We start from the raw sequence: 24,027 nt of genomic DNA, 5'->3' as shown, positions 1-24,027 counted from the left end.
ACCATTTTTAAAACTAATCCACTGACTGATCATCAAAAAAATCAGGAAATTATTGAATTACTAATAACTAAACAGTGTCGGGCCTAAATGGCACTTTGCTTTGGACGCACTCACCACAGCAGCCACAGGGAACAGGTAGGGGTGATTGCAGCATTTCTTCAGGTCCATCATGATGTTGAGCAGAGAAACCTGGTTCCCACCTCCTTTAGAGTTCAGCGCCTCAAAGTTCCGCGTTAGGATGAACTTGTAGTACTTCCTGTGAAAGAGGAGTGCCAAGCAGATCAAGTTCCCGGCTCCAAATCCTTTTTAGTTTTATGGTATACAAGTACATGCAACTAGGTCAAAAACACAAGAGCTTCTTTTTTAAACCACAGCCGGACGACATCAACCATCAGCAACCTCTATATTTACTATATAGTTCAACTCTACAGAGACCAAGCAAAGCTCTGGGAAAGTGACGGCTGGGCTTCAAATCTAATTCACGCAATCTTTCTTACAGAAATGCCACCAATCAGCCAATCAGCCAATCAGCCTTCAGTGTTGGTGTCCAGCGTTGGTGTCCAGCGTTTGCGTCGTGTTGCACTGAAGTTATAAGGGGAGCTAATCCAAGCATCCAGCACTGTGCCTAAATTATCAAACGCTTAAAACTTTTTCCCCCACTAACAACATTTGTGTGGATTTATAAAATTACAAATCAAATCACGATTACTGTCAAATCACATTTACACAAGTGGAAAGAGAAAATCTAAGGTGCGTAGCCCCCTTATAGAATTTAAATACATAACATATAGAAACATTTAAGGTCTACAGGAGTCAGACAGTAATCAGATAATGGGGAAACTCCAGGTCTACAGGAGTCAGACAGTAATCAGATAATGGGGAAACTCCAGGTCTACAGGAGTCAGACAGTAATCAGATAATGGGGAAACTCCAGGTCTACAGGAGTCAGACAGTAATCAGATAATGGGGAAACTCCAGGTCTACAGGAGTCAGACAGTAATCAGATAATGGGGAAACTCCAGGTCTACAGGAGTCAGACAGTAATCAGATAATGGGGAAACTCCAGGTCTACAGGAGTCAGACAGTAATCAGATAATGGGGAAACTCCAGGTCTACAGGAGTCAGACAGTAATCAGATAATGGGGAAACTCCAGGTCTACAGGAGTCAGACAGTAATCAGATAATGGGGAAACTCCAGGTCTACAGGAGTCAGACAGTAATCAGATAATGGGGAAACTCCAGGTCTACAGGAGTCAGACAGTAATCAGATAATGGAGAAACTCCAGGTCTACATGAGTCAGACAGTAATCAGATAATGGGGAAACTCCAGGTCTACAGGAGTCAGACAGTAATCAGATAATGGGGAAACTCCAGGTCTACAGGAGTCAGACAGTAATCAGATAATGGGGAAACTCCAGGTCTACAGGAGTCAGACAGTAATCAGATAATGGGGAAACTCCAGGTCTACAGGAGTCAGACAGTAATCAGATCATGGGGAAACTCCAGGTCTACAGGAGTCAAACAGTAATCAGATAATGGATAATGGGGAAACTCCAGGTCTACAGGAGTCAGACAGTAATCAGATAATGGGGAAACTCCAGGTCTACAGGAGTCAGACAGTAATCAGATAATGGGGAAACTCCAGGTCTACAGGAGTCAGACAGTAATCAGATAATGGGGAAACTCCAGGTCTACAGGAGTCAGACAGTAATCAGATAATGGGGAAACTCCAGGTCTACAGGAGTCAGACAGTAATCAGATAATGGGGAAACTCCAGGTCTACAGGAGTCAGACAGTAATCAGATAATGGAGAAACTCCAGGTCTACATGAGTCAGACAGTAATCAGATAATGGGGAAACTCCAGGTCTACAGGAGTCAGACAGTAATCAGATAATGGGGAAACTCCAGGTCTACAGGAGTCAGACAGTAATCAGATAATGGGGAAACTCCAGGTCTACAGGAGTCAGACAGTAATCAGATAATGGGGAAACTCCAGGTCTACAGGAGTCAGACAGTAATCAGATCATGGGGAAACTCCAGGTCTACAGGAGTCAAACAGTAATCAGATAATGGATAATGGGGAAACTCCAGGTCTACAGGAGTCAGACAGTAATCAGATAATGGGGAAACTCCAGGTCTACAGGAGTCAGAGAGTAATCAGATAACGGGGAAACTCCAGGTCTACAGGAGTAAGACAGTAATCAGATAATGGATAATGGGGAAACTCCAGGTCTACAGGAGTCAAACAGTAATCAGATAGTGGGGAAACTCCAGGTCTACAGGAGTCAGACAGTAATCAGATCATGGGGAAACTCCAGGTCTACAGGAGTCAGACAGTAATCAGATAATGGATAATGGGGAAACTCCAGGTCTACAGGAGTCAGACAGTAATCAGATAATGGGGAAACTCCAGGTCTACAGGAGTCAGACAGTAATCAGATAATGGGGAAACTCCAGGTCTACAGGAGTCAGACAGTAATCAGATAGTGGGGAAACTCCAGGTCTACAGGAGTCAGACAGTAATCAGATAATGGGGAAACTCCAGGTCTACAGGAGTCAAACAGTAATCAGATAGTGGGGAAACTCCAGGTCTACATGAGTCAGACAGTAATCAGATAATGGGGAAACTCCAGGTCTACATGAGTCAGGCAGTAATCAGATAATGGGGAAACTCCAGGTCTACAGGGGTCAGACAGTAATCAGATCATGGGGAAACTCCAGGTCTACAGGAGTCAGACAGTAATCAGATAATGGGGAAACTCCAGGTCTACAGGAGTCAGACAGTAATCAGATAATGGGGAAACTCCAGGTCTACAGGAGTCAGACAGTAATCAGATAATGGGGAAACTCCAGGTCTACAGGAGTCAGACAGTAATCAGATAATGGGGAAACTCCAGGTCTACAGGTGTCAGACAGTAATCAGATAATGGGGAAACTCCAGGTCTACAGGAGTCAGACAGTAATCAGATAATGGGGAAACTCCAGGTCTACAGGAGTCAGACAGTAATCAGATAATGGGGAAACTCCAGGTCTACAGGAGTCAGACAGTAATCAGATCATGGGGAAACTCCAGGTCTACAGGAGTCAAACAGTAATCAGATAATGGATAATGGGGAAACTCCAGGTCTACAGGAGTAAGACAGTAATCAGATAATGGATAATGGGGAAACTCCAGGTCTACAGGAGTCAAACAGTAATCAGATAGTGGGGAAACTCCAGGTCTACAGGAGTCAGACAGTAATCAGATCATGGGGAAACTCCAGGTCTACAGGAGTCAGACAGTAATCAGATAATGGATAATGGGGAAACTCCAGGTCTACAGGAGTCAGACAGTAATCAGATAATGGGGAAACTCCAGGTCTACAGGAGTCAGACAGTAATCAGATAATGGGGAAACTCCAGGTCTACAGGAGTCAGACAGTAATCAGATAGTGGGGAAACTCCAGGTCTACAGGAGTCAGACAGTAATCAGATAATGGGGAAACTCCAGGTCTACAGGAGTCAAACAGTAATCAGATAGTGGGGAAACTCCAGGTCTACATGAGTCAGACAGTAATCAGATAATGGGGAAACTCCAGGTCTACATGAGTCAGGCAGTAATCAGATAATGGGGAAACTCCAGGTCTACAGGGGTCAGACAGTAATCAGATCATGGGGAAACTCCAGGTCTACAGGAGTCAGACAGTAATCAGATAATGGGGAAACTCCAGGTCTACAGGAGTCAGACAGTAATCAGATAATGGGGAAACTCCAGGTCTACAGGAGTCAGACAGTAATCAGATAATGGGGAAACTCCAGGTCTACAGGAGTCAGACAGTAATCAGATAATGGGGAAACTCCAGGTCTACAGGTGTCAGACAGTAATCAGATAATGGGGAAACTCCAGGTCTACAGGAGTCAGACAGTAATCAGATAATGGGGAAACTCCAGGTCTACAGGAGTCAGACAGTAATCAGATAATGGGGAAACTCCAGGTCTACAGGAGTCAGACAGTAATCAGATCATGGGGAAACTCCAGGTCTACAGGAGTCAAACAGTAATCAGATAATGGATAATGGGGAAACTCCAGGTCTACAGGAGTCAGACAGTAATCAGATAATGGATAATGGGGAAACTCCAGGTCTACAGGAGTCAAACAGTAATCAGATAGTGGGGAAACTCCAGGTCTACAGGAGTCAGAGAGTAATCAGATAATGGGGAAACTCCAGGTCTACAGGAGTCAGACAGTAATCAGATAATGGATAATGGGGAAACTCCAGGTCTACAGGAGTCAAACAGTAATCAGATAGTGGGGAAACTCCAGGTCTACAGGAGTCAGACAGTAATCAGATCATGGGGAAACTCCAGGTCTACAGGAGTCAGACAGTAATCAGATAATGGATAATGGGGAAACTCCAGGTCTACAGGAGTCAGACAGTAATCAGATAATGGGGAAACTCCAGGTCTACAGGAGTCAGACAGTAATCAGATAATGGGGAAACTCCAGGTCTACAGGAGTCAGACAGTAATCAGATAGTGGGGAAACTCCAGGTCTACAGGAGTCAGACAGTAATCAGATAATGGGGAAACTCCAGGTCTACAGGAGTCAAACAGTAATCAGATAGTGGGGAAACTCCAGGTCTACATGAGTCAGACAGTAATCAGATAATGGGGAAACTCCAGGTCTACATGAGTCAGGCAGTAATCAGATAATGGGGAAACTCCAGGTCTACAGGGGTCAGACAGTAATCAGATAATGGGGAAACTCCAGGTCTACAGGAGTCAGACAGTAATCAGATAATGGGGAAACTCCAGGTCTACAGGAGTCAGACAGTAATCAGATAATGGGGAAACTCCAGGTCTACAGGAGTCAGACAGTAATCAGATAATGGGGAAACTCCAGGTCTACATGAGTCAGACAGTAATCAGATAATGGGGAAACTCCAGGTCTACAGGTGTCAGACAGTAATCAGATAATGGGGAAACTCCAGGTCTACAGGAGTCAGACAGTAATCAGATAATGGGGAAACTCCAGGTCTACAGGAGTCAGACAGTAATCAGATAATGGGGAAACTCCAGGTCTACAGGAGTCAGACAGTAATCAGATCATGGGGAAACTCCAGGTCTACAGGAGTCAAACAGTAATCAGATAATGGATAATGGGGAAACTCCAGGTCTACAGGAGTCAGACAGTAATCAGATAATGGATAATGGGGAAACTCCAGGTCTACAGGAGTCAAACAGTAATCAGATAGTGGGGAAACTCCAGGTCTACAGGAGTCAGAGAGTAATCAGATAACGGGGAAACTCCAGGTCTACAGGAGTCAGACAGTAATCAGATAATGGATAATGGGGAAACTCCAGGTCTACAGGAGTCAAACAGTAATCAGATAGTGGGGAAACTCCAGGTCTACAGGAGTCAGACAGTAATCAGATCATGGGGAAACTCCAGGTCTACAGGAGTCAGACAGTAATCAGATAATGGATAATGGGGAAACTCCAGGTCTACAGGAGTCAGACAGTAATCAGATAATGGGGAAACTCCAGGTCTACAGGAGTCAGACAGTAATCAGATAATGGGGAAACTCCAGGTCTACAGGAGTCAGACAGTAATCAGATAATGGGGAAACTCCAGGTCTACAGGAGTCAGACAGTAATCAGATAGTGGGGAAACTCCAGGTCTACATGAGTCAGACAGTAATCAGATAATGGAGAAACTCCAGGTCTACATGAGTCAGGCAGTAATCAGATAATGGGGAAACTCCAGGTCTACAGGGGTCAGACAGTAATCAGATAATGGGGAAACTCCAGGTCTACAGGAGTCAGACAGTAATCAGATAATGGGGAAACTCCAGGTCTACAGGAGTCAGACACTAATCAGATAATGGGGAAACTCCAGGTCTACAGGAGTCAGACAGTAATCAGATAATGGGGAAACTCCAGGTCTACAGGAGTCAGACAGTAATAAGATAATGGGGAAACTCCAGGTCTACAGGAGTCAGACACTAATCAGATAATGGGGAAACTCCAGGTCTACAGGAGTCAGACAGTAATCAGATAATGGGGAAACTCCAGGTCTACAGGTGTCAGACAGTAATCAGATAATGGGGAAACTCCAGGTCTACAGGAGTCAGACAGTAATCAGATAGTGGGGAAACTCCAGGTCTACAGGAGTCAGACAGTAATCAGATAATGGGGAAACTCCAGGTCTACAGGAGTCAAACAGTAATCAGATAGTGGGGAAACTCCAGGTCTACATGAGTCAGACAGTAATCAGATAATGGGGAAACTCCAGGTCTACATGAGTCAGGCAGTAATCAGATAATGGGGAAACTCCAGGTCTACAGGGGTCAGACAGTAATCAGATCATGGGGAAACTCCAGGTCTACAGGAGTCAGACAGTAATCAGATAATGGGGAAACTCCAGGTCTACAGGAGTCAGACAGTAATCAGATAATGGGGAAACTCCAGGTCTACAGGAGTCAGACAGTAATCAGATAATGGGGAAACTCCAGGTCTACAGGAGTCAGACAGTAATCAGATAATGGGGAAACTCCAGGTCTACAGGTGTCAGACAGTAATCAGATAATGGGGAAACTCCAGGTCTACAGGAGTCAGACAGTAATCAGATAATGGGGAAACTCCAGGTCTACAGGAGTCAGACAGTAATCAGATAATGGGGAAACTCCAGGTCTACAGGAGTCAGACAGTAATCAGATCATGGGGAAACTCCAGGTCTACAGGAGTCAAACAGTAATCAGATAATGGATAATGGGGAAACTCCAGGTCTACAGGAGTCAGACAGTAATCAGATAATGGATAATGGGGAAACTCCAGGTCTACAGGAGTCAAACAGTAATCAGATAGTGGGGAAACTCCAGGTCTACAGGAGTCAGAGAGTAATCAGATAACGGGGAAACTCCAGGTCTACAGGAGTCAGACAGTAATCAGATAATGGATAATGGGGAAACTCCAGGTCTACAGGAGTCAAACAGTAATCAGATAGTGGGGAAACTCCAGGTCTACAGGAGTCAGACAGTAATCAGATCATGGGGAAACTCCAGGTCTACAGGAGTCAGACAGTAATCAGATAATGGATAATGGGGAAACTCCAGGTCTACAGGAGTCAGACAGTAATCAGATAATGGGGAAACACCAGGTCTACAGGAGTCAGACAGTAATCAGATAATGGGGAAACTCCAGGTCTACAGGAGTCAGACAGTAATCAGATAATGGGGAAACTCCAGGTCTACAGGAGTCAGACAGTAATCAGATAGTGGGGAAACTCCAGGTCTACATGAGTCAGACAGTAATCAGATAATGGAGAAACTCCAGGTCTACATGAGTCAGGCAGTAATCAGATAATGGGGAAACTCCAGGTCTACAGGGGTCAGACAGTAATCAGATAATGGGGAAACTCCAGGTCTACAGGAGTCAGACAGTAATCAGATAATGGGGAAACTCCAGGTCTACAGGAGTCAGACACTAATCAGATAATGGGGAAACTCCAGGTCTACAGGAGTCAGACAGTAATCAGATAATGGGGAAACTCCAGGTCTACAGGAGTCAGACAGTAATAAGATAATGGGGAAACTCCAGGTCTACAGGAGTCAGACACTAATCAGATAATGGGGAAACTCCAGGTCTACAGGAGTCAGACAGTAATCAGATAATGGGGAAACTCCAGGTCTACAGGTGTCAGACAGTAATCAGATAATGGGGAAACTCCAGGTCTACAGGAGTCAGACAGTAATCAGATAGTGGGGAAACTCCAGGTCTACAGGAGTCAGACAGTAATCAGATAGTGGGGAAACTCCAGGTCTACAGGAGTCAGACAGTAATCAGATAGTGGGGAAACTCCAGGTCTACAGGAGTCAGACAGTAATCAGATAGTGGGGAAACTCCAGGTCTACATGCCTGTTGTTCTTTACATTGCGTGTTAATTTCATGATGAATGGACCAAAACATTTCCAAATAATCTGAAGTTCACATAACTTGAACGTGAACACATATATAAACAGATAAATATTACTAATACTAATACTACTACTACTAATAATAATATTGTTGCTAAAGATAAAGAATAAGCACTGCAGAGTCACAGAGAGAAAGAAGGCCTCACTTCTGCATGGGGCTGAGCTCCACTCGGACAATGAGCTCCGTCTTCGCCGGCATGTTTTTGAAAACGTCCGCCTTCAGCCTCCTGAGCATGTGCGGCCCCAGCAGGTCATGCAGCTTCTTTATCTGGTCTTCCTTAGAGATGTCCGCAAACTCCTCGAGAAAGCCCTCCAGATTACTGCACAGACAGGGAGTTACAAACACATCCACTTAGCTTTAGGGACTGTCCAACAGCAACATTCCCACAATTACAACTGCAGTAGCACTCTTTTCTTGCACTATAGGATTTGTCCATGTGCTCAGCACTGCTCCCTGATTATGAATCACGGCGTGAGTCACGCTCTGTGTGCTCTTACTTGAAGCGCTCTGGGGTGAGGAAGTTAAGCAGGTGGAATAACTCTTCTAGATTGTTCTGTAACGGAGTTCCGGTGAGGAGCAGTTTATAATAGATCTTATAGCCATTCAGGATTCTGAAAAACTGAAAACAAAAAGAGACAAGAGTGCGATCAACACAATCTGATTCACTCACTATGACCCAGCCACTAATGTTGAGTGAATATACTGCATCTAAAACAGCAGAAGCATTTCTACAGCTAACAGTGACATACAGCATCAGTGAGAAGTGAAAGAAGAAGCCCCAGCACTAATATGGAGTTACTATACACCGGTCAGCCATCACATTCTGACCACCTCCTCGTTTCTGCGCTCATTGTACATCTTATCAGCTCCGCTGACCGTATAGCTGCACTCTGTAGTTCTACAGTTACAGACTGTAGTCCATCTGTTTCTCTGATACTCTGTTACCCTGTTCTTCAGTGGTCAGGACCCCCATGGACCCTCACAGAGCAGGTACTGTTTGGGTGGTGGGTCATTCTCAGCACTGCAGTAACACTGACGTGGTGGTGGTGTGTTAGTGTGTGTTGCGCTGGTCTGAGTGGATCAGACACAGCAGTGCTGCTGGAGTTTGTGAACACTGTGTCCACTCACTGTCCACTCTATTAGACACTCCTACCTTGTTGGTCCACCTTGTAGATGTAAAGTCAGAGACGACAGCTCATCTGCTGCTGCACAGTTTGTGTAGGTCATCCTCTAGTCCTTCATCAGTGGTCACAGGACGCTGCCCACAGGACGCTGCCCACAGGACGCTGCCCACTGGACGCTGTTGGCTGGATATTTTTGGTTGGTGGACGATTCTCAGTCCAGCAGTGACACTGAGGTGTTTAAAAACTCCAGCAGCACTGCTGTGTCTGATCCACTCAGACCAGCACAACACACACTAACACACTACTGGAAAAAATACGGCCTATGTAAACATTATGGCACATTTCATATTTTATGTTATTTTCCCCAAAATTCTAAACCCGGTAAATAAATAGAAATTGTGCTCTAAAATTTTCTGAAAAAATGCATATTTAAAACGTCAGAAGAAAACCTCGTATCTCCAGAATGGGAACTTTACAGGAGAAGGAAAACCCTGCTGTACTTTTAATGGAAGTCAATGGAACCAGAAGTTTTTCCAGGTCATTTTGGGTCGTTTCTTTTAGTCCATTCAACATGAAATTTACACGCAATGTAAAAAACAACAGGCTTTTTCAAATGATGTCAAAAACTGAAAAACAACAAAAGTGGAGATACGAGGTTTTCGTCTCACAGCAGTGAAATGAGTTCTCTCTAGGGAAGTGGAAACTTCTCGTTAAAGTGTTAAAAATCTAAAAATCATGTCATTTAACTGGGGTTATACAAAATTTGCATACACCTGTACATAATCTGTCAATGCCCATAAACAGAAACAATTAGTTGAGTGGTTTGAGTTAGTATTACAGATGAGTATTAGAATTATATTTATATATTATATTAAAGACGTTTGCACATGCAAAAAAAATGAATAAAATGCAGATTTTAGCATGGAAGCTCAGTTCCACCAAAACATTCTGCACTCTGAGAGTCTTTAGATGGTTTGAAATACGTATCAAACCGCAACGTCTGTGCGATGCAAATACATACAGTATATGTTCCTGCTGTCGGAGGAGAACCTGCTAAGGTTCTTCAGCGTTTAACATCATTTGAAAGGCCTGTTGTTCTTTACACTGTGTGTAAATTTCATGATGAATGGACCAAAAGAAACGGCCCAAAATTCATTGGAAAAATTCTGGTTCCATTGACTTGTATTAAAATTAAAGTAGGTTTTTTCCTTCTGCTGTAAAGTTACTATTTTGGAGATACGAGGTTTTAATCCGACAGCAGCTAAAAGCAAACATCCACCAATATGGTGATATGACGGTGCTATCATGCATCACAAATTAAGTTCTAAGAGGTTCACCACCAGCATTTTCCTTTCCACTGCAAAATAAAGTACTGATGGGCACAACAAGGACTTACAGCGTATTTACACAGTCAGTCCAGGAATCGTTTGCATGGTACAGCAGCTGTGGTGCACTGTAATGTGTAAAGTCAGTCCTGTACCTTAGACTGGTTGTTCTTCAGTCTGTGGGCTTCATCCACTACTAGACAGGCCCAGCTAATGGAGCCCAGAATGGCCTGGTCAATGGTGATCAGCTCATACGAGGTTAGCAGCACATGGAACTTCACAGGCGTGTCTTTCTATGGGTTTAAAATAAAAACACCAGCCATATGAATACAGGCATAATCAACATCATCCAGCCACAACTACGAAGGCAGGCGAATCACAGTTCTCTCAGGCAGAAGAAGCACGTTCGTCTTTTAGACGATTTATTTCTCACTCGGCGTTTCTAGAAACAACTGGAGCAATTCTGTGGATTATAAACTTCCAGGCCATTCCACATCGGTGTCTGTACGTAGACGAGCAGATGCTTATGATTTGAATTTGATGAAAAGTTTGTTAGTGTTTGACACTGAAACAAACGGAAAAAGACAGACTGTCAATAGAAAAAGTAAACCTAATACAGACGTCACGGCAAAACGAGCGAAACCCTAGACCTCTAAAGGCTGGAAGTTACTCGGTTTCAGACGCAGAAAGACTTCTGACCTTCATACGGAAAACCTTGCGTCCAGATTTGACGGCACTGTCCTCAAAGGTGAACTCGTTCTCCCGTATAACCGCCCGGCTGTCTTTGTCCCCAGTGTATGTCACCACATAGAAATCTGGTGCCCACATCTCAAACTCTCTCTCCCAGTTGATAATGGTGGACAGAGGGGCACTGACCAGAAAAGGCCCCTTAGAATGACCCTGAAGAGAAAGAAGAGCTTCGTCAGTGAACCGTATTTAAGATCAAATAAAATCAATTCACATCACATTAAAACAGATGCGAAGGTGAGTGTAAACTTCGTGTAGCACTAAACACACACACACACACACACACACACACACACACAAAAAAATATATATATATGTACACACAGCGGTCAGGCGTAACATTCTGACCACCTCCTCGTTTCAACACTCCACTTTATCCACCTTATCAGCTCCACTGACCGTATAGCTGCACTCTGTAGTTCTACAGTTACAGACTGTAGTCCATCTGTTTCTCTGATACTCTGTTACCCTGTTCTTCAGTGGTCAGGACCCCCATGGACCCTCACAGAGCAGGTACTGTTTGGGTGGTGGATCATTCTCAGCACTGCAGTGACACTGACGTGGTGGTGGTGGTGTGTTAGTGTGTGTTGTGCTGGTGGACTATTCTCAGTCCAGCAGCGACATTGAGGTGTTTAAAAACTCCAGCAGCACTGCTGTGTCTGATCCACTCGAACCAGCACAACACACACTAACACACCACCACCACGTCAGTGTTACTGCAGTGCTGAGAATGACCCACCACCCAAACAGTACCTACTCTGTGAGGGTCCATGGGGGTCCTGACCACTGAAGAACAGGGTAACAGAGTATCAGAGAAACAGATGGACTACAGTCTGTAACTGTAGAACTACAGAGTGCAGCTATACGGTCAGTGGAGCTGATAAAGTGGACAGTGAGCGTAGAAACAAGGAGGTGGTCAGAATGTTACGCCTGACCGGTGTATATATACACATATACTTTAGACTCTAAATATACACATTGATGTAAACCAGTATTGCACCATTCACAAAGTACAGTTTTGGAGCAGTGATGTAGATTATTAATAAAAGCTATGATGTGTACAGTTGACAGGTTGATAAATGAGAAGCAGGGAATAAAATATTCACATACTGCTAGAACCAGATACCGACATGCCCACATACGCCTTCGGTTAAAGCAGCATTAGAGCCCGATACCAACAGCTTTGACTGACAGCAACCAGTCAGGGCTGCGATTGGATAAATCAGACTGATTTCTGATCGGACCTGTTCAAGCTTTCCTATTGGTGTCATCAACATGCCGTCGAAGCCGGGCCAAAAATCCGTAGTTGTAATAAGTTCACACAAACAGAAAAGGTGAGACGTGCTGGTGGGTTTGTACGGTCACAGTGAAAAACTGCCGCTGCCACACTTGGAACTTCAAACCTACTCATGTGACTTTATGGTCGGGCACAATGTGAATCATCTGAGTAGCGCTGATTCACACATTCACCACACTTCATTCACAGAAGCCAAACCGTCTACACCTTCCAAAACGCAGGCAGGTTCCAAAGGATCGGTGAATCTGGATTTGCTCTAACGCAGCTGCATATTTCAGAACATTTGTGAGTATCAGTTCACAAGCTCAAAATCTTTCTGACCCTTTTTTACTCCATACTTACTTATTAGATAAATTATCCATGTAGCATCCATAGAACCCACAGAAAACTAAAGAGGCAAACTTCAGACACCAAACACATCTTGGCTTTAAGCCTTAACACTTCTTAACACATTTCCTCCTACATTTCCACACTCAACCAGTGCTGGACAGTAACTGAGTACCTGAGTATCTGAGTACCTGAGTAACTGAGTAAATGTAATGAGTTTCTGTACTTTAGTATTTTTGGTGTATCTGTACTGAAGTTTCTCCGTTCTGGGCGTCTTTCTCCTTTCACTCCACTACATTACAGAGTCTAATATCCGACTTTTTCCTCCTACATTTTGAGAAATCTGTCGTTCCTTTTGGTTTCTGTGTGTATAAAAACGTAACATGTCAAAACGAAAGAAGCGCAAAGCCAGAGCGCCAATCAGGGCCCAGCGGTCACTTTGTTTAGAGCTGGTTTTGACCTGTTGGTCAGACCGACCCAGTGCAGCACGCGGTTCAACGTCAGCGCAGCAGCGTAAAACTTTGGGAGAGTCTGTTCAACATAAATGATGAACTAACCTAACTTTGTGTAAATAGAGCACAATATAGAAATATGTCCACATATGCAGTCGAGACTGACGCGGCTTTTTTCTGAATTTCTACAAACACCATTTCATTTTATAGTAAATGAGTTTGGGCTGGTTTATGTTTATGAACAGACGCCTACAGATCAACATAGTAAAGGAGCTCATCTGTGATCCTGAGTTTAAAGCCAGTTTTTATTCAACTTAAACTTGGAACTAAGTTGTAAATAAATCTGAAACTGAAACTTTGCTCGTGTGTAAAAAGTGATTTCAGAGCCACTCGGTTCTCCCTGATGGAAACTGTTTACCTTCAGTGTTTTGTGCTTCTGATCATTTTAATAGACGTCAGCGTCGCTAATTAATGACGTTCTATTAAAAGACTGGTTTACCAAGAGAGACGCTGGAGGACTTTCACCTGAAATGAGTTCATGAAGCCAGTCTGGTTATAAAAATGATAACAGGACATCAGAGCCAGAATTCCTCTTTTAGTACTTTTACTTTATACTTAAGTACATTTGAAGGGAAATACTTTAGTACTTTTACTCAAGTGGAGGTCTAAAAGGAGGAGCTTCTACTTTTACTGGAGGAATATTTTACCTTGAGTATCTACTTTAACCCTGGTTTGTGTTCTTCGTCCACAGCTGGACTCCATTCAAGACTACATTCACGTCTCAATCAGTGAACTTCAAGCACACTTATACAGACGGTGGAAGACGATTAATTGAGTGCTAATTGAGTGGAGGGTGCTAATGGAGTAACCACCTCTTTGTAGAGTGAGTAGAGGAATACAATAGTCTGGACGGTCTTCCCCAGGCCCATCTCATCAGCCAGGATGGTGTCGGTGCCCTGAGCCCAGGAGAAACGCAGCCAGTTCAGCCCCTCCAGCTGGTATGGGTGCAGTGTTCCCCCCGTGGCATTGATGTACCATGGCTGCTGGTCAAACTTGATAGTGGGCTGTCAAACAAACATTGTAGAAAGACATGATCTAGAATTAAGAGATAACAGCTTCCAAACGAAACACGAAAGCTTCTAAAAGACTGGACTAATTACAACGATTAGTTGACTGTTGACGCACATCGACAACTGGAGTTTCGGGAGGAGCCTCTTTCCTCTTCACTTCCTCTTTGGGTCTCTTTCCTTTCCTTACCACTAGGGGGCGCTGGTCTTCACCAAGCATCTGCTCTCTTAAACAACACAGTTCCAGTTGGTGAGGAGAGTTGTGGTAAAGAAGGGTTAGAAATTTCACTGAAAAATATCTAATTGCTTAATCTGACACTAATAATATGAAAAAAAAATCGTTTTGTAAAAGTATTTGTCACAATAATTGGCACCCCTGTTCTCATGACCAAACTGTAAAGCAAGCTCCTGTTTATACACTATATTGCTAAAAGTATTCAGTCGTCTGGCTTCATATGAACTTGAGTGACGTCCCATTCTTAATCCATAGGGTTTAATATGATGTCGGCCCACCCTTTGCAGCTATAACAGCTTCATCTCTTCTGGGAAGACTTTCCACAAGGGTTAGGAGTGTTTATGGGAATTTCTGACCGTTCTTCCAGAAGCGCACTTGTGAGGTCAGACACTGATGTTGGACGAGAAGGCCTGGCTCACCGTCTCCACTCTAATTCATCCCAAAGGTGTTCTATGGGGTTGAGGTCAGGACTCTGTGCAGGCCAGTCAAGTTCTTCCACACCAAACTGGCTCATCCACGTCTTTATGGACCTGCTTTGTGCACTGGTGCGCAGTCATGTTGGAGCAGGAAGGGGCCGTCCCCAAACTGTTCCCACAAAGTTGGGAGCATGAAATTGTCCAAAATCTCTTGGTGCTGAAGCTTTAAGAGTTCCTTTCACTGGAACTAAGGGGCCGAGCCCAACTCCTGAAACACAACCCCACACCATGATCCCCCCTCCACCAAACTTTACACTCAGCACAATGCAGTCAGACAAGTACCGTCTCCTGGCAACCGCCAAACCCAGACTCGTCCATCAGATTTCCAGACGGAGAAGCGTGATTGGTCACTCCAGAGAACACGTCTCCACTGCTCTAGGGTCCAGTGGCGGCGCTTTACACCACTGCATTCCACGCTTTGCATTGCGTTTGGTGATGTAAGGCTTGGATGCAGCTGCTCGGCCATGGAAACCCATTCCATGAAGCTCTCTACGCTGTTCTTGAGCTGATCTGAAGGCCACATGAAGTTTGGAGGTCTGTAGTGATTGACTCTGCAGAAAGTCGGTGACCTCTGCGCACTATGCCCCTCAGCATCCGCTGACCGCTCTGTCATTTTACGTGGCCGACCACTTCGTGGCTGAGCTGCTGTCGTTCCCAATCGCTTCCACTTTGTTATAATCCCACTGACAGTGGACTGTGGAATATTTAGTAGTGAGGAAATTTCACGACTGGACTTGCTGCACAGGTGGCGTCCGATCACGGCACCACGCTGGAATTCTCTGAGCTCCTGAGAGCGACCCATTCTTTCACTAATGTCTGTAGAAGCAGTCTGCAGGCCTAGGGGCTCGGCTTTATACACCTGTGGCCATGGAAGTGACTGGAACACCTGGATTAAATTATTTGGAAGAGTGAACTCACTAAACTCACTAAACTCACTGAACTCACTAAACTCAATGAACTCACTGAACTCACTAAACTAACTGAACTCACTGAACTCTCACCTTCTCTCATTACTAGAAGACGCAAATAAACAAATGTTGAGCTGCTGCTGTTTTCTTTGGCGTTTGCGCTGAAACAGTAAAGAAGCAGCAGGTAAACAGGTTTAAGTGAAGACCATAGACTTAAAATGTGATCAGTTTGGTATTTTTTAGAGTTTTAAATGTATATAACCTCAGTTATGCTCATACTCATAGCTCATTAAACAGCTTCGCACTTTTCACTATTTTTCTCTGTTTACTTGCTGTATTTTCTCAGTTTTCATTGGTTGTTGCAGGAATCCGTTCAGATTGAGTCACTGACCAGCTTACATTAGATTTCGTCTGGTCGAAAAAACACTGACTGCTCTTAAACACGATCAGGAGGCCAAAAATCTGAGTCTGCGCCCCTCAAACACGACTTGACTCCACTTTCTCGCCAACTGTTGACTCCGACTGAACCCAGAAATCTGCAGACTAGAGCCAACCAGCTCAGACTCCGCCAGACTGAGAATCGGGTTTAATATCAGCGTAAAAGTCCTATAGTGTAACACTGGCTTTACAGCAGACTGCAAATTGTTATGTTGGCAAAAGAAGGTTGCACATAGTGCTAAATGCAGGGGTGCCAATAACTGTAACACATGTAGTATCTGTAAAAGTACTGCTCTATGTATGTAAATGTAAATAAAACTATCATTCTATTCGATTTACCTGTGGTCCCAATAGGCCTGTTTAAAGCTCTCATAGTCTGGGACGTCAAATTCATCCACCTCCCAGGTGCACTGGTCATACGGCAGGTCTCTCCATTTGATCAAGTAATGAACGTCTCCATCCTTATCGAAACTGCATCACAGCACAGAGAGATCAGGTCAGAACTAGCCACTGACCGCAGGATATGTCCCGCAACTGCATTCCTCCTCGTTAGCGTAAACAATGATCCAGCACTAGGATAATAAGATCTACTAAGATAAGATAAGACAAGTTAAGACAAGACAAGTTAAGATAAGATAATCTTTAATTAGTCCCACAACAGCAAGTAATTCATTATTACCGAAACAAGGTTTTTATACTTTGTTACTATGTAGACAATATAATACTAAACATACATTACATTACATATAATACTAAAAGTAAAAAAATGAGATAAAAATATAAACTATCCTTCACAATATAAGTGATTATATATGATTAAAAGCAAATACTAGAAAACGACAGTTCTAATGGAATTTCTGAGACATGGAAGAGAAGAAGGGTGGTCCAAGTAAAGGTCCATATTTTTATGTTTATATATTTATTGTACAGGGTGATTCACTTGAAAGAGGCCTTGAATATTCTGTAATACCTCTTGCCAGGATGATGCAATCTGAATGAAACAGCATGCAATGTGCTCCTCAGTATATGGAGCTTCAAACAAGCCGGGATGCCCCTGCATCAGACCGATGAGGTAGGATACCCCTGACCAAAACGTCAGTGAATGGCGTACAATGTCTCGGTTGCGCATCATAAGCCCCATTTCAACTGACACCACCATGAACACCGATATCTACCTGAACATTTTTGAAGAGTTCGTGAATCAACGATGATCGTGAGTTAACGGACAGTTACTCCCAGCAAGATGGAGCAACGTGTCACACATCAGCAAGGAACATGGCAGAAATTGAGTCCTTCTTCAGAAACAGGGTCATTTAAAAAAGGGCTTCAGAAACCACGGTCGCCGGATCTGACACCACCAGACCTCTTCCTTTGGGGTGAGCTCAAAGGAAAGGTCTATCGGCACAAGCCTCGCACTGTGGAAGAACATGGAAATCACTTCCGGCATCGCATATAATCGATTACACATCCATGTTAGTTCAGACTGCTCCCTCCTAACGGGAGATACAACAGAATATTCGGGGCCTCTTTCCAGGAATCTCCCTGTAAATTTTGCTATACATTTGTGTGGTTTTGTGCACCAAAAGAAGCCCATTTTTACCACGGTCCAAAGCCTAGGCCATACCTCATTTCACACACTCATTTTCCATCCTCGAAAAAACTGCCTGTTTTCATTCCTGTTCTTCAAAGATTGACTTAAACACATCTCTTCTGACTGCTCTGCAATTTGTTTCATTCAAAAAGCATTTTTCGCTGAAAGGTACACAACAAGGTACGTTCTGACTGAAATCCTCAGGAAAGATGGAAAAAATTAACGTCAGACACCACCTTCATGTGGGTGGATCCTTTAAAGAGCTGTAATGAATTGTTTTCTTCCCGACAGACAGGAACAGCACAACGTTTAATCCCTCCCCCCACTCTAAAACTCTGCTACAGAGTGCCTGCAGAACGCTCTGCATCACTCTGATGATAATGAGCGCAGCTAAACCGCTATAGGTTTAAAACGTGTGGTCATGTGTAAATATGTTCATGACTGTGACATCACAACCATGATGAATTCAAAACAGCTTGTTTTCCAATAATTGACAATGTTTGCAAAGCACATCAAATGTAAAATTCATGTAAAAACGCAAGTCTTCCATTATCTGGCCCTTCAAACTAAGCACCTATTTAACCCACATTAGATTAAGTGACTCTTATCAGTCCCTCAACAGAATTTCACCTCCACAGTTAACCCATCCGTGCAGTGAAACGCCACATACACACCAGTGAGCACACACACTCCCGCCCGGGGAGCAGTTGGAGGTTAGGTGTCTTGGTCAAGGACACCTCAGTCATGTACTGTCGGCTCTGGGGATCGAACCCACGACCTTCTGGTCACAGGGCCGGTTCCCTAACCTCCAGCCCACGACTGCCCACATATAAGCCTGCCTAACCTGTGGTTGAGGATCCTATGGATGATCATCCACTCAGGTTTGATGCCATAGCGGTAGAAACGCTCCTCCATAGCGGCGTACTGGGGGTCTTTACTTTTCCTTTTCTCATTGTTGAGTTCCTCCTCCCCAGAGCCGTAATCGTATGGTGGGGGTTCATCCATGTCGTTCTTCCTCTGGTAGTTCCGGTACATGACCGTGTGGTACAGCTCCAGCTGCAAAGACAGAGAAACAGACTTTCTGGTAAGACAGAAATATAAACACATCTGCTTTAACCCTCTACTGCAGGCATTATGAGAGCAATTAAAACATTTTCAGCTCACTTTTCTTGGATAAAATGCTCCTTAATTTATTTTTTCAGACCTGATAATTAAATTCAGAAACGCTACAAAAATGTCCTTTTGGAGTTTGTTGCCTTGAGGCTTCATTGTTCTCCAATGGGGAAAAAATTATAGAGCTGTGTTCCATTCCACTGTTCCCAATCCATCCCACGGTCACACAATGTTAATTTAAGGCAACAAACATGTTTCTGCAAATTCTCATAACAATAAATTCATACTAAACATTAAAAAAGAGGTATAATGTACCCACTAAGAGGCAGTATGACCAAGTACATGCTTTTCATTGACTTACTCAAACTCTGCTTTTCATTGTTACCCTATTGTTGTCTTTAAATATGTATAATATTATTGTAAAATGAGGAAGATGAGTTTGTTGCCCTGGGGCAACATGATGCAACAAAGGGTTAAATGACCCATAACCTTAATTTTTCTTGTATTTTACCAAACAGTTTTTTTTGGCTTTATGTACCAAAGCAATAATAATTAATTTTTACATCATCATTTTCCAACATCTCTTTATCCTAGAGAATTAAACACGCTGTGTATTTAGGACTGATATACACCGGTCAGGCGTAACATTCTGACCACCTCCTCGTTTCTACTGTCCACTTTATCAGCTCCAATTACTGTATAGTTCCACTCTGTAGTTCTACAGTTACAGACTGTAGTCCATCTGTTTCTCTGATACTCTGTTACCCTGTTCTTCAGAGGTCAGGACCCCCATGGACCCTCACAGACCAGGTACTGTTTGGGTGGTGGGTCATTCTCAGCACTGCAGTAACACTGACGTGGTGGTGGTGTGTTAGTGTGTGTTGTGCTGGTCTGAGTGGATCAGACACAGCAGTGCTGCTGGAGTCTTCAAACACTGTGTCCACTCACTGTCCACTCTATTAGACACTCCTACCTCGTCGGTCCACCTTGTAGATGTAAAGTCAGAGACGACAGCTCATCTGCTGCTGCACAGTTTGTGTTGGTCATCCTCTAGTCCTTCATCAGTGGTCACAGGACGCCGCCCACAGGACGCCGGCCACAGGACGCCGCCCCCAGGACACCACCCACAGGACGCCGCCCACAGGACGCCGCCCACAGGACGCTGCCCACAGGACGCCGTCCACAGGACGCTGCCAGCTGGATACTTTGGTTGGTGGACTATTCTCCGTCCAGCAGTGTCACTGAGGTGTTTAAAAACTCTAGCAGCACTGCTGTGTCTGATCCACTCGCACCAGCGCAACACACACTAACACACCACCACCACGTCAGTGTTACTGCAGTGATGAGAATGACCCACCACCCAAACAGTACCTGCTCTGTGGGGGTCCATGGGGGTCCTGACCACTGAAGAACAGGGTAACAGAGTATCAGAGAAACAGATGGACTACAGTCTGTAACTGTAGAACTACAGAGTGCAGCTATACGGTCAGTGGAGCTGATAAAGTGGACAGTGAGCGTAGAAACAAGGAGGTGGTCAGAACGTTGTGCCTGATCAGTGTAAATATAGGATATCATTAAAAAATAAATGTAGCCTCACCTGTAACTCGCTGACCCAAGAACAGTGCCAGTAGGACAGTCCAGCCCACTTAACAAACAGCAGCCTCTCCGGTCGGCCCTTTAGCGGGGGTTTGGCCATAGGCTCCGGCTTCTCTCCATCCCGGGCCAGAGGAACTTCGGGGGGTAACGGAGGATCCCCCCACATCCAGTGCAGAATCCTCTGAACTTTCCCTTTAAGAGGGGGGCACTGTGGAAGGATAATAGAGACATAACTGCACAGTATCTGATTTCACTGAAAACATTCATAATGTCCACAATAAGAAATATAATCAAAACTAAAGCCAGCCATGTAAAGCTTATTAGGCCCTTTCACAGATGCAGTTAAGACCTAGTTTTTGATTATATGATGTGATACTGTGACTTCCTATTTAAAATCCTTTTATCCTAGGTTAAAATGCATCACAGGTGCCCAGTTATTGTCCATAAGCGCTGCCTGGGCAGAGCGAGGAACATCATCCTAACCATGGACTTTTTACCCTCCTCCTATATGGCAGGGATTAAAGGAGCCTCCGCTGCTGCAACAGCAGGCCCAAGGACCTGTGACCCTGCTGGACCCCTCACTGCACTGTACTGTACTTTATATCCTAGTATTAGTGCACTATTCACATATTCACCAACAATTACTGTACAAGTTTACTCTGCATACTTTTACATACCGTTGCTGCCGGAAGAAAACACTGTATATCCATTTTTGTTGTTTTTCAGTTTTTCAGAAAGGTGCCCTTTCTGTTGTGTCTGAATTTCATGATGAATGGACCAAAAGAAACAACTCAAAATAACTTAAAAAATAAAAAAAATTCTGGTTACATTGACTTACATTACAAGTAAAGTATGTTTTTTTCCTTCTCCTATAGTTTTCATTTTGGAGATGCAAGGCTTCCGTCCAACAACAGCGTTATAAGTGAAACCTCATAACTCATAACCATTTAAGTTTTTTTTAATCATTTAAAAATGCCAGCTGCCCTTTACATTAGCCACGTGTACATGCAGCCCAATGATCTGTCAAAAATCTGACTAATAGCTCAATCGGAATAGAATACGTCAATGTTAACACCTCAATCTGAATAGTCTAGTCTGATTGAGGACATTCAGAATACAGTTTCGATTGAACAAGGTGGGTAATCCTGTAAATAATCCATTAAATATAAGAATAATATCCGTGTAAGCGCCTGTATCCGATTACATTCCCTATCGGAAAGTTTCAGTCCGTTCTGCATGAGCGTCGCGTCACAGTGAGAGTTTATACCGTTCAACACGGCGGAGCAGAAACTGGTCTGCAGAGGAGACGAAGTTCATGCTCTGATCTTTAAAAGACGGCGGCGGGACGGACGTCCAGCTTATGCGTCTCAGAGCACGACGTCTTCCTCTCGGCCTTCTTTAATAAGGACGTGTGAAGGACGTTTTCCTGAGTCTGACGTCATTTTAAAGCAGTTAAAAACACAATCACTGCTCACTGCTGCTCATCTCACTCTGACTGGACTCACGGGATGCTGGTTGTCATGGTAACGTCTACACTAAGTGGCTCTCCACACATGTGCGTCATCTCGGATCTGATTACTTGTAGTGAGCATGTAAACAGAGATTTTCCATCAGATTATTGAGCAGAGTGAGAATAAACACATCAGTCTTAATGTGTAATCAGAATGTAGTCCATCAAATTGGCAAAAATCTTTGCATGTAAACACAAACACTGTGTGAATATTTCATGAGTAACAGACTTTGGATTGGAATGTTTTTGTGTCATAGATGTTGACAGAATTTGGGTCAAATGGCAATGAATCCATGTCTGGCAAAGCGGTTCGGTTCTCCTACGAGGTTCTGTCTTCACAAAAAGGTTTGTAGTCTGTGTTTGTCAGTGTTCATGTCCTCACCATACATCGCGGACACAGCCACTCTCCGTTGGGTATCTCGGGCAGCGGCGGGTTGAGGCAGTGGATGTGATAGGAGGAGGGACATGTATCACAGCACAGCAGCTCCCCGCCGTCCTTACACACTCGACAGAACTCCATGTGGTCATCCTCTTCCTCACCTGCAGCATCCTCCTCCTCTTCCTCATCATCTTTGGCCTCCCACTGAATGCCTTCCTTCTCCTAAAAAATGACATGAGCTTGTTTAAAAAAAATATGTTGAGGAAATCGTGGTAGGTGTGGTGAAGTGGGTAAGACCTCCACCTTCTACACTATAGAATGGGGTTCAATGCCTGCCTGGGATTGATATAGATCATCCTACACTATACCAGTAAGAACAGTGGTGGATGAAGCACAGAAACCCTGTACCTGAGTTAAAGTCGAGACCCCCAAGGTAAAATATTCCTCCAGTAAAAGTAGAAGCTCCTCCTTTAGACCTCCACTTGAGTAAAAGTACTAAAGTATTTCCCTTCAAATGTACTTAAGTATAAAGTAAAAGTACTAAAAGAGGAATTCTGGCTCTGATGTCCTGTTATCATTTTTATAACCAGACTGGCTTCATGAACTCATTTCAGGTGAAAGTCCTCCAGCGTCTCTCTTGGTAAACCAGTCTTTTAATAGAAGGTCATTAATTAGTGACGCTGACGTCGATTAAAATGATCAGAAGCACAAAACACTGAAGGTAAACAGTTTCCATCAGGGAGAACCGAGTGGCTCTGAAATCACTTTTTACACACAAGCAAAGTTTCAGTTTCAGATTTATTTACAACTTAGTTCCAAGTTTAAGTTGAATAAAAACTGGCTTTAAACTCAGGATCACAGATGAGCTCCTTTACTATGTTGATCTGTAGGCGTCTGTTCATAAACATAAACCAGCCCAAACTCATTTACTATAAAATGAACTGGTGTTTGTAGAAATTCAGAAAAAAGCCGCGTCAGTCTCGACTGCATATGTGGACATATTTCTATATTGAGCTCTATTTACACAAAGTTAGGTTAGTTCATCATTTATGTTGAACAGACTCTCCCAAAGTTTTACGCTGCTGCGCTGACGTTGAACCGCGTGCTGCACTGGGTCGGTATGACCAACAGGTCAAAACCAGCTCTAAACAAAGTGACCGCTGGGCCCTGATTGGTGCTCTGGCTTTGCGCTTCTTTCGTTTTGACATGTGACGTTTTTATACACACAGAAACCAAAGGGAACGACAGATTTCTCAAAATGTAGGAGGAAAAAGTCGGATATTAGACTCTGAAATGTAGTGGAGGAAAAGGTCCGATATTTAATAATATTAATAAAAATAAATTTTACACTTTACATTTGAAACAAATCTCAAAGTGCTACAAAGTAAAATCACCAGTATAAACCGACATAAAACCAATCAAGTTAATTAAGAATCATAAGAAATGTTTTTAATCCTTTTATAAAACTCTCAATTGTCTGTGGTG

The 24,027-nt window shown here is 43.7% G+C and overlaps 1 protein-coding gene across 4 annotated transcripts in view; it reads right to left on the bottom strand.

Annotated features, from left to right (window-relative positions):
* The window catches only part of chd5 (chromodomain helicase DNA binding protein 5), a 131,457-nt gene that overhangs the window by 42,075 nt on the left and 65,355 nt on the right, over nucleotides 1-24,027 (bottom strand). For all 4 annotated transcript variants that reach the window (XM_037532257.1, XM_037532258.1, XM_037532260.1 and 1 more), the window contains exons 9-19: nucleotides 22,546-22,764; nucleotides 20,655-20,861; nucleotides 18,789-19,000; nucleotides 16,693-16,824; nucleotides 14,415-14,523; nucleotides 14,102-14,293; nucleotides 11,106-11,306; nucleotides 10,562-10,699; nucleotides 8,455-8,576; nucleotides 8,103-8,276; nucleotides 115-256 (exon numbers count right to left, since the gene is read on the bottom strand). In XM_037532257.1, the coding sequence (XP_037388154.1) occupies nucleotides 115-256; nucleotides 8,103-8,276; nucleotides 8,455-8,576; nucleotides 10,562-10,699; nucleotides 11,106-11,306; nucleotides 14,102-14,293; nucleotides 14,415-14,523; nucleotides 16,693-16,824; nucleotides 18,789-19,000; nucleotides 20,655-20,861; nucleotides 22,546-22,764 (1,848 nt within the window). The remainder of the gene's footprint in view (nucleotides 1-114; nucleotides 257-8,102; nucleotides 8,277-8,454; nucleotides 8,577-10,561; nucleotides 10,700-11,105; nucleotides 11,307-14,101; nucleotides 14,294-14,414; nucleotides 14,524-16,692; nucleotides 16,825-18,788; nucleotides 19,001-20,654; nucleotides 20,862-22,545; nucleotides 22,765-24,027) is intronic.

The sequence above is a fragment of the Pygocentrus nattereri genome, chromosome 21 (genome assembly GCF_015220715.1).
Source record: "Pygocentrus nattereri isolate fPygNat1 chromosome 21, fPygNat1.pri, whole genome shotgun sequence".
Taxonomy (NCBI): Eukaryota; Metazoa; Chordata; class Actinopteri; order Characiformes; family Serrasalmidae; genus Pygocentrus; species Pygocentrus nattereri.
This window is presented reverse-complemented; position numbering and strand designations above follow the sequence as displayed.